This window comes from Olea europaea, unplaced genomic scaffold (assembly GCF_002742605.1).
Source record: "Olea europaea var. sylvestris unplaced genomic scaffold, O_europaea_v1 scaffold1443, whole genome shotgun sequence".
NCBI lineage: Eukaryota > Viridiplantae > Streptophyta > Magnoliopsida > Lamiales > Oleaceae > Olea > Olea europaea.
In genome coordinates this window covers 70,415-84,154 of record NW_019231973.1, presented here as the reverse complement: position 1 = coordinate 84,154, position 13,740 = coordinate 70,415, and the positions used below count along the sequence as shown (strand labels likewise).

General features: G+C 33.0%; 1 protein-coding gene across 1 annotated transcript; it reads left to right on the top strand.

The window, feature by feature from the left end:
- The first annotated feature begins 11,133 nt into the window (after positions 1 to 11,133).
- LOC111376074 (xyloglucan galactosyltransferase XLT2-like) lies at positions 11,134 to 12,963 on the top strand. The gene has a single exon (XM_022999002.1). It carries the CDS (start codon positions 11,326 to 11,328, stop codon positions 12,781 to 12,783), a length of 1,458 nt encoding a protein of 485 aa, XP_022854770.1. The 5' UTR covers positions 11,134 to 11,325; the 3' UTR covers positions 12,784 to 12,963.
- Positions 12,964 to 13,740: the final 777 nt, after the last annotated feature.

The following is a 13,740-nucleotide window of genomic DNA, read 5'->3' as shown; positions in this document are numbered from 1 at the left end:
TTCAAGTGTTATTTTTCCCTACTTCAACTGTAGAAACTCTACTTGTCTTCAATCCCTTAGGGACTGGGGAAAGTACTTTTTCATTCTTCCTCCTTGAAAAATACCCAAGTTATAGCTCGTTATTCTACTTCTATTTTAGTGCGTGAAGCAGACTCCTACCAGTGGTCTGTTGCATCAATCAGCATAAATTCAGCACATGATACCTTTTGGATGTTAATATATTCCATGTGTTCGAAAATATGCTCCAATCCTCTTAACCGCTCCTCAGCTGCCAAAGGGTCAACTCTTCCATCAAAAGAAGAAGGCTTGAAATGGTGAAACTGCTCTTCAATTGTACCCGTGTTGTTGGCACTAGCCTGTGCAGGCATGTCATCTACCAAGGTCATGTACTGCCCTCATAAGGTTTCTGAACATAGCTGCTTGGTCTCGTTGTTGTGCCATTTTCTTTAAATCAATAAAATTTAAAATTTTGCTTTAGAAACCTTGGACAACTTAGCTTATTATATTCAAGAGAAAATGAAATCTCATTAATGTAAACCCTTGAAACTAGGATATACCATTAATTGAACAAGTAAATCTCAAATAACATAAAGCTTTTTCTTTCTAAATGGGAAGGAAAGTGAAACATCATAGAACAAAGAAAATAGGATCTAAGTTTCTAATCTCTATGGATCCTACGAATCTTCTTTAGTGGAGCTTTATCTTTGGAGGAGTCTTCTGCTTCGGGGCCAGACTCTATCTCTATTTCGACCTGTGGCTCAAGTTGTGGCTCAAGATTATCCCATAACTCCAACCTAAAATTAATCACATGCTCCAATTTAGGCTCTTCATCAGGGTCCAACTCATACTCGAGCTCGGGCTCTGGCTCAACCTCATCTTTGGCCTCGTCTGCCAACTCATTTTCTAGCTTTGGCTATGGTAGTAGGCTCTTACTCCTCTTATCCAAAAAGGACTAGCAATACGTGTCGAACTCAATCATATTTGGGTGCTTTAGAGGGTTACTTCCTAGCATCTCATCCCTAACCACAATTTCCATGTCTTCCCATTGAGGTGAAAGTGAGTTTATAAGTTTATGAATAGCCTTGATATATGTGATCTCTAGTCCTGCATCCATCGTCGTCATACATCTCTCATAGATGTCTTAAACATGTTCGACAAGCGAACATGTCGAGCCAGTTACATAATTCTCATAGGACTAAGAGATGGACCTTCAGTTCAGTGTTGCTTTACAAGCTGTTCGATAAGTCCTAACCATGTCTGTCACATAGTTGTCAGATTATGTTTGATTTCTTTTGTTATCAATATCACATTATATACTATGCTCTTATGCTTTTAATACAAAGATTAATCATCATACCTTTTAAAAATTTAAAACAAAATAATAACATAATCCATTATAAACATCATAATCATTTCATAAATTCAAGCTTAAATCATAAATCATACTTGAAAAATAAAATGAAACATAACTAATTTATTCCGTACCTTGGATTCGTCGGATGGTAATTGACTGGCGAGTATTAAGTGCCATGGGTCTTTATTTTTTAGTACTTGTTTAAGATTTAAATAATATCTCATTATAGAACCATTAAGAAATATGTAAACACTTTGCAACTTATTACAAAAAATTAGATTATTATTATTATTTTTTGTTACAAAATAAAATAACGATAGTAACAACACGTGATTATTAATTTATTTTTATTTTCATAAAAATTTCAAACAATGGTAAACAATCAATTCATTTCATGTGTGTGCTTTAAAATTGTAGTTGGTGGATTTTTATTTTTTTTTCTTTAGTCGGTTTTCAATTTATTTTTTTTAAGACTAGGAAAAGAACTAAAAACAATATCAATAACAAAAAGTCGGAAATTCATTTCTTCACTTACATAAATCAATAAAGTTCCAGTTAGTAAATGAATAGCACGCTATTCAAGTATTTGATTCCTTGTAATAATCAACAACGAAACTTAATAGGTCATTTATTAATCAGCAAATAATACATTATAATAAATTATCCTGTTAGTCAAAGTTAGAAATAAACAATTTATCCCCCTTTTTTTTAAGGTATAATTACTGTCGAAATAAAAATAAATTATTAAAGAAAGTTATTTAGAATTAGAAGTGGCTTTTACGTTATCTAGACTCAGCCAAACAAGCTCAATTATGTACCTATCATCTCAAAACAATTTACACAGTGCTGATTGCAATTGGAATTATGCCTTGGCTGAAAAATAAACCAAAGAAAGCTACATGGATCCAACTAAAAAATCACTATGTAATCAACAATTATAAAAAATAATAATAATAAACAATATCAAAAATATGTTTCCATTACATCACCAAACTGTTGAAAATCCACAATTCTTATTAGTTGAAAATTATAGGTGGTCAACAACTAAAACTCACCAATATTAAAGACCAAGCGAGGTGGCCATTTATTACTGTTCACCAATTCCATCACTTCACTTGAAAATTATTATTATTATTATTATTATTATTATTATTATTATTATTATTATTATTATTATTATTATTATTATTATTATTATATTTTTAAACTTCTTAACTGTTCACCGTGAATAGTGACCTTTATCACGTCACTTTTTTTTTAAGGGATTGAGACTACCAATTTAGTACATAATTCTACCAACGAAAAAAATTGCATAATGGTGAAAGAATATAATATTTTTTTTTACCCGATCTGCAGAAAATGTAGAACTGGGCTCTGATATCAAGCTGTAACGCCCCTTTTTTTAAATTAAAAAAACAAAGTGTTACCGAGTTTCTTATTTTTGAGGAAATAAAATTTACTTTTGGAATTTTAAAGAAAATTTGATAATTCGACCCTATGAATTTCAACGAGTAGTCAACCAACATTTATATTTAATTAAAATCATTCAACATTAATTTAAACGTAATACACAAACATAAATGTCAAAGCTACAAAATAAATGTGCAAATATTAAACATGAAAACGTTAAATGAAAGTCTAGTCATGATTATACTTAAAATCATTTTTATTTTTATTTTTATTTTTATTTTTTTTGGTTTACTTGGCAATCCAAAAGCATCCAATCTTTTGCGCGTCCAGTACGACCCATTCTAATCTGAAATTTTTGTAAGAATGAGTATTTTAAACAAAATACTCAGTAAAATACGTGCAAATTTCTATTCAACATAATATAAATATAAATGAAACACTCATACCTGACGTTCATGGATTTAGAACCACTGATCGCGATAATAGATGGTCCAAGAAATTTCTTTAAAATTCCCATATCTCAAGGGATTTAACATGATTGGACTTGATGGTCTATCCTGAAGGATTTAACATAAAAATCATTCTTGGAGTCTTAAGGCACTGAATGAAATCATAATATAGATATCATTGAGAATAAAAATTTAACCATTTCACTTATGTATCTTACCTTAAAAATTTGAATTTGATAAGAATTTGAAAAAAAAAAAAGATTTTCTTGTTTGCCTTGACTTGACGAATAGCAAAATATATAGAGTTTATAACTTTGTATGTATTCAAGAACCGTGTGAATAAGTATTATATAAATGTGACTGGTAAGTGGGTAAAAGAAAATGGCCAAGTATTTGAGAAAAACCACCACATGATCTCATAACTTACACACACGTGTACCACTAATAAATATCAAAGCAAACAAAAGGATAAGAAAATGGCCGAGTATTTGAGAAAAACCACCACATGATCTCATAACTTACACACACGTGTACCACTAATAAATATCAAAGCAAACAAAAGGATAAAATTGGTTTTTTTTAACAACACGTGAGAAATCCCACACATTTGCCAACCAATCAATGCAAAGAAAAATAATAATTAATATTATATCAAATGTTTATATAAATTTCGTTTTAACCACAATAACTTGACATAATGCGTTCAAAATAAATTTTTGTTGGACCCGATTTAAGTAATTTAACCCGATCTACAAAATGAGACACATATTCATATATTATTATCAACATCTACTATACCCAATATATTGTAATTATTTTTTTTGTTGAAAAATATAGATTAACCATTTTATCCTTTTAAAATTAGTCAAAATTATTGTCAATGTTAATTTTTTTTTTTTTACAACTAATGGTCAAATTAATAGTTTCCATCAAGTTGGATTTCAACCGCCAATTTTTAAAAGGTTTGGTATTGTAAGTGGCACAAATGAAATGTTTGGATCAAATCTACTAATAAACGAAACGTTTAGTACCTTGGCTAATAAATTCAAGATTTGTGTATGGATCGAGTCGTTATTCTTGTGAAGTGTGCAGGGGTTGACAAGTTGGTGATGGTGGTGATTTTGGGGGTTGGATGCATAATGGATGTAGATTCGCAATGATGATGGTGATGGTGATGGTGATGGTGATGGTGATGGTGCAGAGAGATCATAAGCTAGACAATTGTGATGGTAACGAGGTTTGATTACAAATATTATTATTATTATTATTACATACTCGTCAAAGGATTACGTGCAATGTAACAAAAAATTACAGATTTGAAGAACACGAGGACACTTGATTTTTTAGAATAATTTAATTTGTTTTTGGCGTTTTGCAATGTTATCATAATTATTACCTGACTTTTGAGATGGACCCCATACCCCGTATATTCCATAGTTTTGTAATTATTAATGAGGAAATTACACAAGAGCAGGGATTTAAATAATACAATTCAAAGTTCAAATGCAAACTTTCATTATTCATAAATCAGGTATCAATAAATATAAACTTTAAATCAATTTTCCTTTCACCCAAAATCTAACTCTCCATTATTTTCTCTCTCTAAAACTGGTTCTTCCTCTCTCGTCTCTCACCATAAAATCTAAGGCAAGATTCGGCGATGAAGAAGATGCTTTGACAGAAGCTGTTGGAATTGGAGGCTGTTGAGAGTTCGTTGTAGCGTCGCCGATGTCGGTGGAATCGGAGGCTGATGGTGGCAGTGCTAGCAGATGAGAGTTCGTTGCTGGAATCGGAGACTGATGGCGATGGTGGCGTGGTGTGCATGGTTGCGTTGTAGATCACGACTGCGATGGAGTAAGGCTGCAGTCATGGTTAGGTGTGCATGGGTGTCATTGTTGCGCTACAGATCACAATGGAAATGGCGTGGTTGCGATTGTGTGTGTGTGTGGTATGGTGTGTGTGTGTGTGCACATGGGTGTTCGCGACGGCGATGGCGTGGTGTTGGCAATGTGCGCCGACGGTTTTCTCCATGGGCGCTGCAGATCTGGTTGGGTGTCGTGGGTGGTTGGTGGTGCTGGTGGTGATAGTGGTGATGTGAGTGGTTGTTGGAACAGGATTATGGCGGTGATGGTGGTAGCGGTTGATGATGGTGATGGTGGTGGTGTTGGGGACGGTCACAGGGTGATTGTGGTTGCAAATGGCCATAGCGGATCCGTGGGTGGTGGTGCATGGTGTCACGACGAGGTATGGTAGGATAAACTGTGATCATAAAATTTGTGACTATTCAACTGTGACCTTAAAATTCGATAATTTGTGACCAAAAAATTTGTAAATATGTGATCGATGGATAAATTGTGATATATAATTTTTTTTATTTGTGACAGACGAAACAATCTGTAACCTGTAGAAATTTTGATTTGTGACCTCGAAATAATATGTGATCAATTAATTTGATAGTATGTGACCAATAAAATCATCTGTGACCTATAATTGTGAATATGTGATCATTAATTGTGTAAATGTGATCTTATTATATTTAAATAATAAATATATTTAATTAATTAGTCAATACCTGAATTCTGCAATTTTAAACTAGACACATGAGAATTGAATTGTGCCATACTTGACACCTAATTTTTGAACTTTTCCCATTATTAATTGGGTTAAACTGCACACACAAAAAAAAAAAAAAAAAAAAGGCGTCAATACCTGAATTCTGCAATTTTAAACTAGACACATGAGAATTGAATTGTGCCATACTTGACACCTAATTTTTGAACTTTTCCCATTATTAATTGGGTTAACCCCACAAAAAAAAAAAAAAAAAAAAAAAAGGCGCTGCCACACAAGGCCACACGGGCCTGTCCCCATAGCATTACCCTTATTAATTAACCTTTTATTGATTGTTTGATTCGAGAATTCGTTTCGGTCTTGATACAACTTGGGCCTTTGTTGGTTATTTTAGGCACTTTTAGGCTTTCTTGGCTCTTGGACCTGGATCAAAGCCCTTGGAATTACTCCCTAAATTGTACTTTTATCTTCTGCAATAAAATAAGTGAAAATTATATAAAAGTCTACTTTTAAAGATCTTATTTCATAAATCCTATGCTAAGCTTATTAGTTCACAAATCATATATTAATTCATTTATTATAAATCAACATTAGCCCCTATCTCTACCTAGGGCTGGATAAAACTCACTAACCGAACTGGACCCAAACTGAACTGAATTGATCTGAGCGGTTCTTCTTAAATTAAATATGGAACGTGTATCTGAATTGAGAACCGACGGATTCGATTCGATTCTAGATTAAGAACTGAATCGCCTTAGTTTTTTGAGTTTATTTATTTTAAATAAGTCAAATTATTTATTTTTTCTAAATAAATTTGCTAATCCAAAAATATGATTTTTTTTCCCAATTTTCAGTCAAAGCCTACTTAATCAAATTGACTTTAATTTTACTCAAATCTGTTATTCTACCGTAGTGTTGTTTCTATCGTTCAGGAGAAATCAAATTGAAGTTCGACAGCTCCTCTCTTAATTATTGTAAACTCGTTATCGTCCTCTTCCTATGATTTTCACAATCAAATATTTGAATAACTTAGCAAAGAGAGATGCAAAAGATACATAAAATTAGACTAAGTTATTTTGTAAGAGTTAAGATTGAACATATTATTAGTTGAATTAATGTAACTTTGTAAATATTAAAAAAGAATAATTATAGTACAAAATCTGGGAACTGAGTAGAACCGAACCCAAACGATTCCATAATTCGTCATACAAAATACCCGAAAATTTCAAGTCAGGTTCGGTCTCACCTTTCTCTATCTTCTCACTCTTTTGTCTCTGTCATCATCTTCTCATCGCCACCACACCAATGCCGCATCAATGTTGATGATGGATGCCAGTTTTATCACATTCTCACCACAATTGCTTGATGCCAACTACGACACTGCAGAAACGGAGGTACCATCGACGTTGCTAGACAAGCGATGGTGTCACCTTTCTATCTTCTATCTACCTTCTCTCACAACTCTCTCTGTCTCTGTCTCCTAGTTCAGATTTGGTGTTTGGGTTGAAATTTTGTTGGTTTTTGGGCGACGATTGGAGTGCTTGTGATTTGGTGTTTAGGCAGCAATGTTGGAGCTTGTTGGTGGCGATGATTTTGTTTGGTGTTTTTGGCCAGCTGCCGGTATGGTGAATGGTTGCGGTGATGTATCGTGATGGTTTCTTCTTGCCTATTCTGTGAAGGAGTGTTTGGGCGTGGTGGTGGTTGAAAATAGTGGAGGTGATGATGGCAGTGATTGTGGAGGCGGCAACGATGGCGATAAGGCAATGGCGTTTTGGATATGATTTGTTGGTGGAGAGCTGGTGGTTGCGGTGGTTGTGCTGCTTCTAGTCACGGTGGGGTGTGGCTGTAGTGGCGGTGGTGATGGTGTGGTTGTTGGCGGAGACGACTGCTTCAGATGGGGTTGGATGCTTATAACCAATTATTTGGTTGATTATGACCAAAAATTAGTTAATTTATAATATGTGACCTAAAAGTTTTGACTATAACTTACAATTGATTAAATTGTGACAGAAAAATTAATTGTGACCAATTAATCTAATAATTTGAAATGAATAATTGAGTAGCGCCAAATAAAAGTTTTCATTTTGTGATCGATGAATAATACGTGATCGATAATTTATGATCAATAAAAAATCATGACTTATAAATTTTTTGATTCGTGACCGACAAACAAACTATGACCTATGAGATTTTTGAATGTGTAAAATAATTTGTGACGTAAAATTTTTTATTTATGATAAAAAAATAATAAGTGACTAACTGAATAATTAATTTGTGATCAAATTGTATAGATTTGTGACATAAATATATTTAATAAATAAATAAATTTTAATAAAAATCTGATTTTTGAAATTTGGTTAATGAGCAAGGCATATCTGTCCGTAACGGGAAGACCTAAGATGTAGAAGATCATATCATGAGTGATTCGACAGTTCTTAAGAATCAGAGTCTTTTTTCGTCTAAATGACAAAATAGATTTCTTTTTCGAACTGGTTGTTCTGATTTTGAAATGTGCAATATTTAAACTCTTACTTATAATTTTTTTCCATAAAATAATTCCAACTGCCCAAGAACAATGAAGTTAGGTCCAGAACCTAGGATCAATTATAAAATTAATTTGGAATCAATAATTGTGAAATTTATTTAATTGAGATTTCCATTCCCCTTTTGGTATAAAGTATTTAAGCATTTGAAAATGGCTGTAAATAATAATCTAGTATTAATAGTATGAACATCGTTTAAATTGTGTGAGATAAATAAATTTATTCATTTTTAAAAGATTGCAGAAATTTGTTGAGTTTGAACTTCTGCTACATATTATTGAAAATTAAATAATATGGATTGCACGTGAAGGAGTGTGTTTGGAACTTGGGAGAAACAATTTATAAGTAAATATTTTTTTTTCTTCTTTCTAATAACATAAATTTTTAAAGGAAATTAGGAAATTAAACTATACGTTTTGAAATTCTTGTAATGCACTGATTCACGCGTATAATTAGGCCTAGACACGATCTGATTTGAATTGGTTTAGACTCTAACTCGAAACCAAAACCAAAATAGTTGGTTTGGGCGAATTTCAATCCAAATCAGCCCTCTAACTCTAAAATCGAACCAAACCAAATCAAATCGGTTTGATTTGGTTCGGTTCGATTAGTCGGTTTGAATTTTTAGTCTAAATTGATTTTTTTATTTAAAAAAATAATTGTTCGAATTTTGGGTATACTTAAATTACAAGAACTAAAATAACTAAATAATTTTATATTACAAAACCTATTGACTAACAAATAAAATCAGTTCAATCGAGACAGATCAACAAAAAACATAAAAATTTTGTTGCTTTTTATGTATTATGTAATCTGACTGTTTGAGTAGAATAGATGTTAAGTATAATATAATGAGCTTGTGAAAGAAAATTCTCAAAGCTATTACTTATCGACAATATTATAGATTGAAGAGAATCGAGATATAGTTATGATATTAGAGTTTATCTTTTGATTTCTTTCTTAAATAAATAATAAAAAAAAAAGTAAATAAGTAAGTGGGTTGGGTTGGTTCTATTAATCAACGGTTCGAGACTTTAAACCATGATTGAATCAACCCATGATGGTTTTGTTTAAAAGAAGATCAAACCAAAACCAATTAATGAGTCGGTTGGGTGTGATCGATTTTTCGATTTTTTTGTCCAAACCTAAATGAAAAGGAAATTTCTAATGCTAATGTTGACATTTCATAACGATGCTACCAAGAGTCAGTCGTGAACATTTTCAACTTATGATTTAAGTTAGGCCCATAACTTTTAATTTGAACCAATTTAATCTTCAACATATTATGTTACACCAATGGTTCTAATATCCAAATTTTTATCGAAATTTACCCAGTAAACAATCGCATGAACGTTGACAAATTAAATCTTAGAAAGTCATACTAAGGCACGAAGCTAACATAGCCACCTACCTCGACCCCTATGTTGCTAATTTGCTTTACAAGCCCACGCTACTAGAATTTTAAGCCCGATATCGTTTGGGAGAAAAAAATTAGGCACTTGTTTGACAGGAATTTTAAGTCAATTAAAATTAATTTTTTGTTCATTATTTCACTATTTTAGTCGTTATTTTAAATTATTTTTTCACAAATAGGATCCACTTTATCTCTAATGAGCAAAAAATCAATTATCAAACTCTCTACCAAGCAAGCTCTAGGTTTTAATGAATTTTAATAAAAATTAATAAAATATTTGATTAAAAGTTGATGAAAATTGTGAGTTCCACAAAATATATTATTAAAATTAATTATTGACTTTAATTTAAATTTTTATAATTTTAACTAAATCAAACATAGACTAACTTTAATTGCAATTTACTTATTTTTATAGTTGCCTTTCTCCGGCCTTATCGACATTTTAATGTTTGACGACATTAGTGTACCTAATTTTCTTAAAATTTTTTTCCCAACTTTCATTCTAAAGATACTTTTATTTAATTATCATCCCACTCATTGTTTGATTCCTTCCTTGAGATGCCAAATTTGCCAGCCCAAAGAGTCCACGAGTCACATTTTGATTCACCCCTTTTATTATGCACTGACACCTTTAAGTCTTCCTCGATAGCTTGTACCAACAATGTGATTTTAGCACAATTTAGGACCCCACGTGTTTGGCTAATCAGTATGTTGGGAAGGAAAAGTAATTAACTTACAAAACCTTCTTCTTCTTTTTTCACACCTGAAAAGTGATGGAATATTAAGAGGTATACATCATATCATAACGAGTTAAGAAAAATTAATTCAACAAATTCCAATTACAATGATTTTAAATGGGAGCTTGCACATGAGTTCAATGGTCTAATATTGTGTTAATTCGATCCATGATTTGCTCGTAAAGTATATGATTTTAATATTCTTACGGAGAAGAATATGAATCTCCTTTGATCTTTCAATACGGACAATCTGAGTGATAACTGCAGGAAATTGGTTAAATGTGGCACATGTTTACTTAGTAGAGTTTCACTCATCACTATTATAAATATATATATTTTAACAAAAAAAGGTAATTTAAATGTAGTAATCTGGAGCCGCTTTTGGCGTTAATTCATGAATTGGTGGGTTCTAGATTTTCTGGCTGCCTCTAGGAGATGAGAACGCGTACCCTCTGCCAGTCTTAATTGCCGTAAAGTCAAACTTATCGTCACTCCAATAACTTTAACGAATTCTTTGTCAAGATCTCTTTATTCTGAATAATTTTTGGATTAAAAAATTCAGGCGTGAACCTAACTACAGGAAAATCTGTTTTAACGAAGTAAACAAAGTACAAGTTTTTCATGTTGGCTCATTAAACAAGATTTATTTAATATTTGATTGATAAATACGGTAAAAGATTCTTTACCCCGCAACCATCGTTTTGATAAACGGCTATACATGTATTGTGATGGCTGCATATGCCATTCCCTCTAAATAGCTGAATTCTCCGGCTACGACCCCTATTTCTCTCTTTCTATCTACTGGTTCGCTCGTTTTCACAAATAAATTTGATCCTTTCAAGTTCCAATGGTGGAACACTCATTATTTGAATCTCAACCCCCGAAAAAATCCAGGACCTTTTTGCCAAAAAACACATTAAATTCAGTAAAGGTTTCCTTGTACCGCTGTCTGTCTCTCTCAGTTATTCTTCTCTTCCAGATTCTGGTCCTAAATTTTTTTCTTGGTGCTACGTCAAATTCTGTATCCATTCATACTCGGATTGTACAAGAGAAACCCAAAATATTGCCATTGCCATCTCTTCAAAACGAAGAATGCCAGTCAGGAAAGGTATATGTTTATGATCTTCCGGTTATGTTTAACAAAGAACTAATAGACAATTGCCAGGATTTAGACCCATGGCATTCGCGTTGTAATGCAGTTTCCAATTATGGGTTTGGCCCGATTACTGCCGGGCTCTCTGCCGGCATGCCGGAGAATCTAGCTCCGGCATGGTACTGGACAGACATGTTTGCCGGCGAGATCATTTACCACTCAAGAATGATGAAGCACAAGTGTAGAACTACAGAGCCAGAGTTGGCTACAGCCTTCTATATACCATTTTATGCTGGACTTGCAGTTGCAAAATATTTGTTCACAAATTATACTGTAAAAGAACGGGATTGGCACAGTGTAATGTTACTCAAGTGGCTCCAGGATCAACCCTATTGGCAAATATCCAATGGTTCAGATCACTTCATCATGCTTGGTAGAATGACATGGGATTTCCGACGATCAAAGAATCAAGATTGGGGATCCAGTTTCATTTACATGCCTTTGATGAAACAAATCCTACGGCTTTGCGTTGAAAGAAATCCGTGGGATCATCTTGAGATCAGTGTGCCTTACCCCACTGGATTCCACCCAAAGTCGAAATCAGACCTCGATCAATGGCTAAATTTTGTACAAACTCGAAACAGAACGAATTTATTCACATTTGTTGGTGGGAAACGCAAGGTGAAGAGCGATTTCAGAAGTCTGTTATCGAGTCACTGTTACAATGAGTCCGACTCGTGTCATATAGTGGATTGTTCCGGGACTCGGTGCTATGATGGGACATGGGAAATTCTTGAAGCTTTTTTAGACTCGGATTTTTGTTTGCAGCCCAGGGGTGATTCGCATACAAGAAAATCCACGTTTGATTGCATGTTGGCTGGTTCGATCCCGGTATTTTTCTGGAAAAGAAGTATATACAATCAATATCAATGGTTCTTGACTGACGAACCAGAGAATTTCTCGGTTTTTATCGATCGAAAGGACGTGAGAAGTGGAGTGTCTATAAAGAAAGTGTTGAAAGGGTATGATAGAGAACGAATACGAAGGATGAGACAGAAGGTGGTCGAATTTATACCGAGATTTGTATATAATTATATAGGCAGTGATGAAATGGGGAATACTGAAGATGCTTTTGATCTTGCTATTGATGGAGTACTAAAAAGGTTTAAGGAGGAAAAACGGTACAAAAATGCAGAATTCCAGGAGGAATGAAATGAAGGGATCACATTCTTGCTTGGTTGTGGTAAAAGGTGTGTATGTACATACTTCTTTTAAGCACAGCCTTTTTTAAACAATATGACCTAAAGGTGCATTCTTAATTAGGCCAATTGTTAAGATTTATTATTTTTTCATTTATCGAGTAGTATGAATAAAGAGACACAAGGTTACGTATTTTCATTTTGCAAGTGAAAACAATGAAGAGAATTTGAATTTAAATAGGAAAACGAGCAATATTTGTGTGTTTGGATTTTAGAACAACGGTTAGAATAAAAAAGAAGAGTAACAAGAGGTTTTTCAAATCAAAAACAAAAAAGGTCTTTCTTTTCCAATTTTATGATGAGTATTTTGAATTGTCGTGCAAGATACACTTAGACCAGAAAAACCCTTACTCAAAATATTTTGAGTTGATTTTGAGCACGGGGATATGATTGGATCAATCGTCGAAGGAATTCTTAATATTATTTGCAACCGTTCTCATAATTCTTTCCAATCTTACCGAAAATTGTTTTGCTTCATACTTGGAAAAATATTCATCAGAAATAATTCAGAAGTTTTCTCACATTTCTTCCCAATCTTTCCCAAGATTGTTGTGATCTAGCATCTAGGGTTTAAGAATAAAAAAGTGAATGGGGGTAATTGATCTGATTACTGAATTGATATTGAAAGTGACGGAATCTTGACTAAAGGAAACAAGTGGGGGACAGTAAAAATCAATATTCTTTCCAAAGTGGACGTAGCTATCGATAATATTTAGAAGAGTAATGATGTTTATAAGCACTGCCAGCATTAGTGATTGACCGCATTATTCTATTTAAAATGAAGTATATTTAAGTTTAGTTAAAGAAAATCAGTAGACCTAATTCTCACTGTAAAAACAATCTCCATACATGGTATAAATCAGTTAAACTACTCAAACAAGTGACAAGATTTAAAAATAGGTGCCGTGTG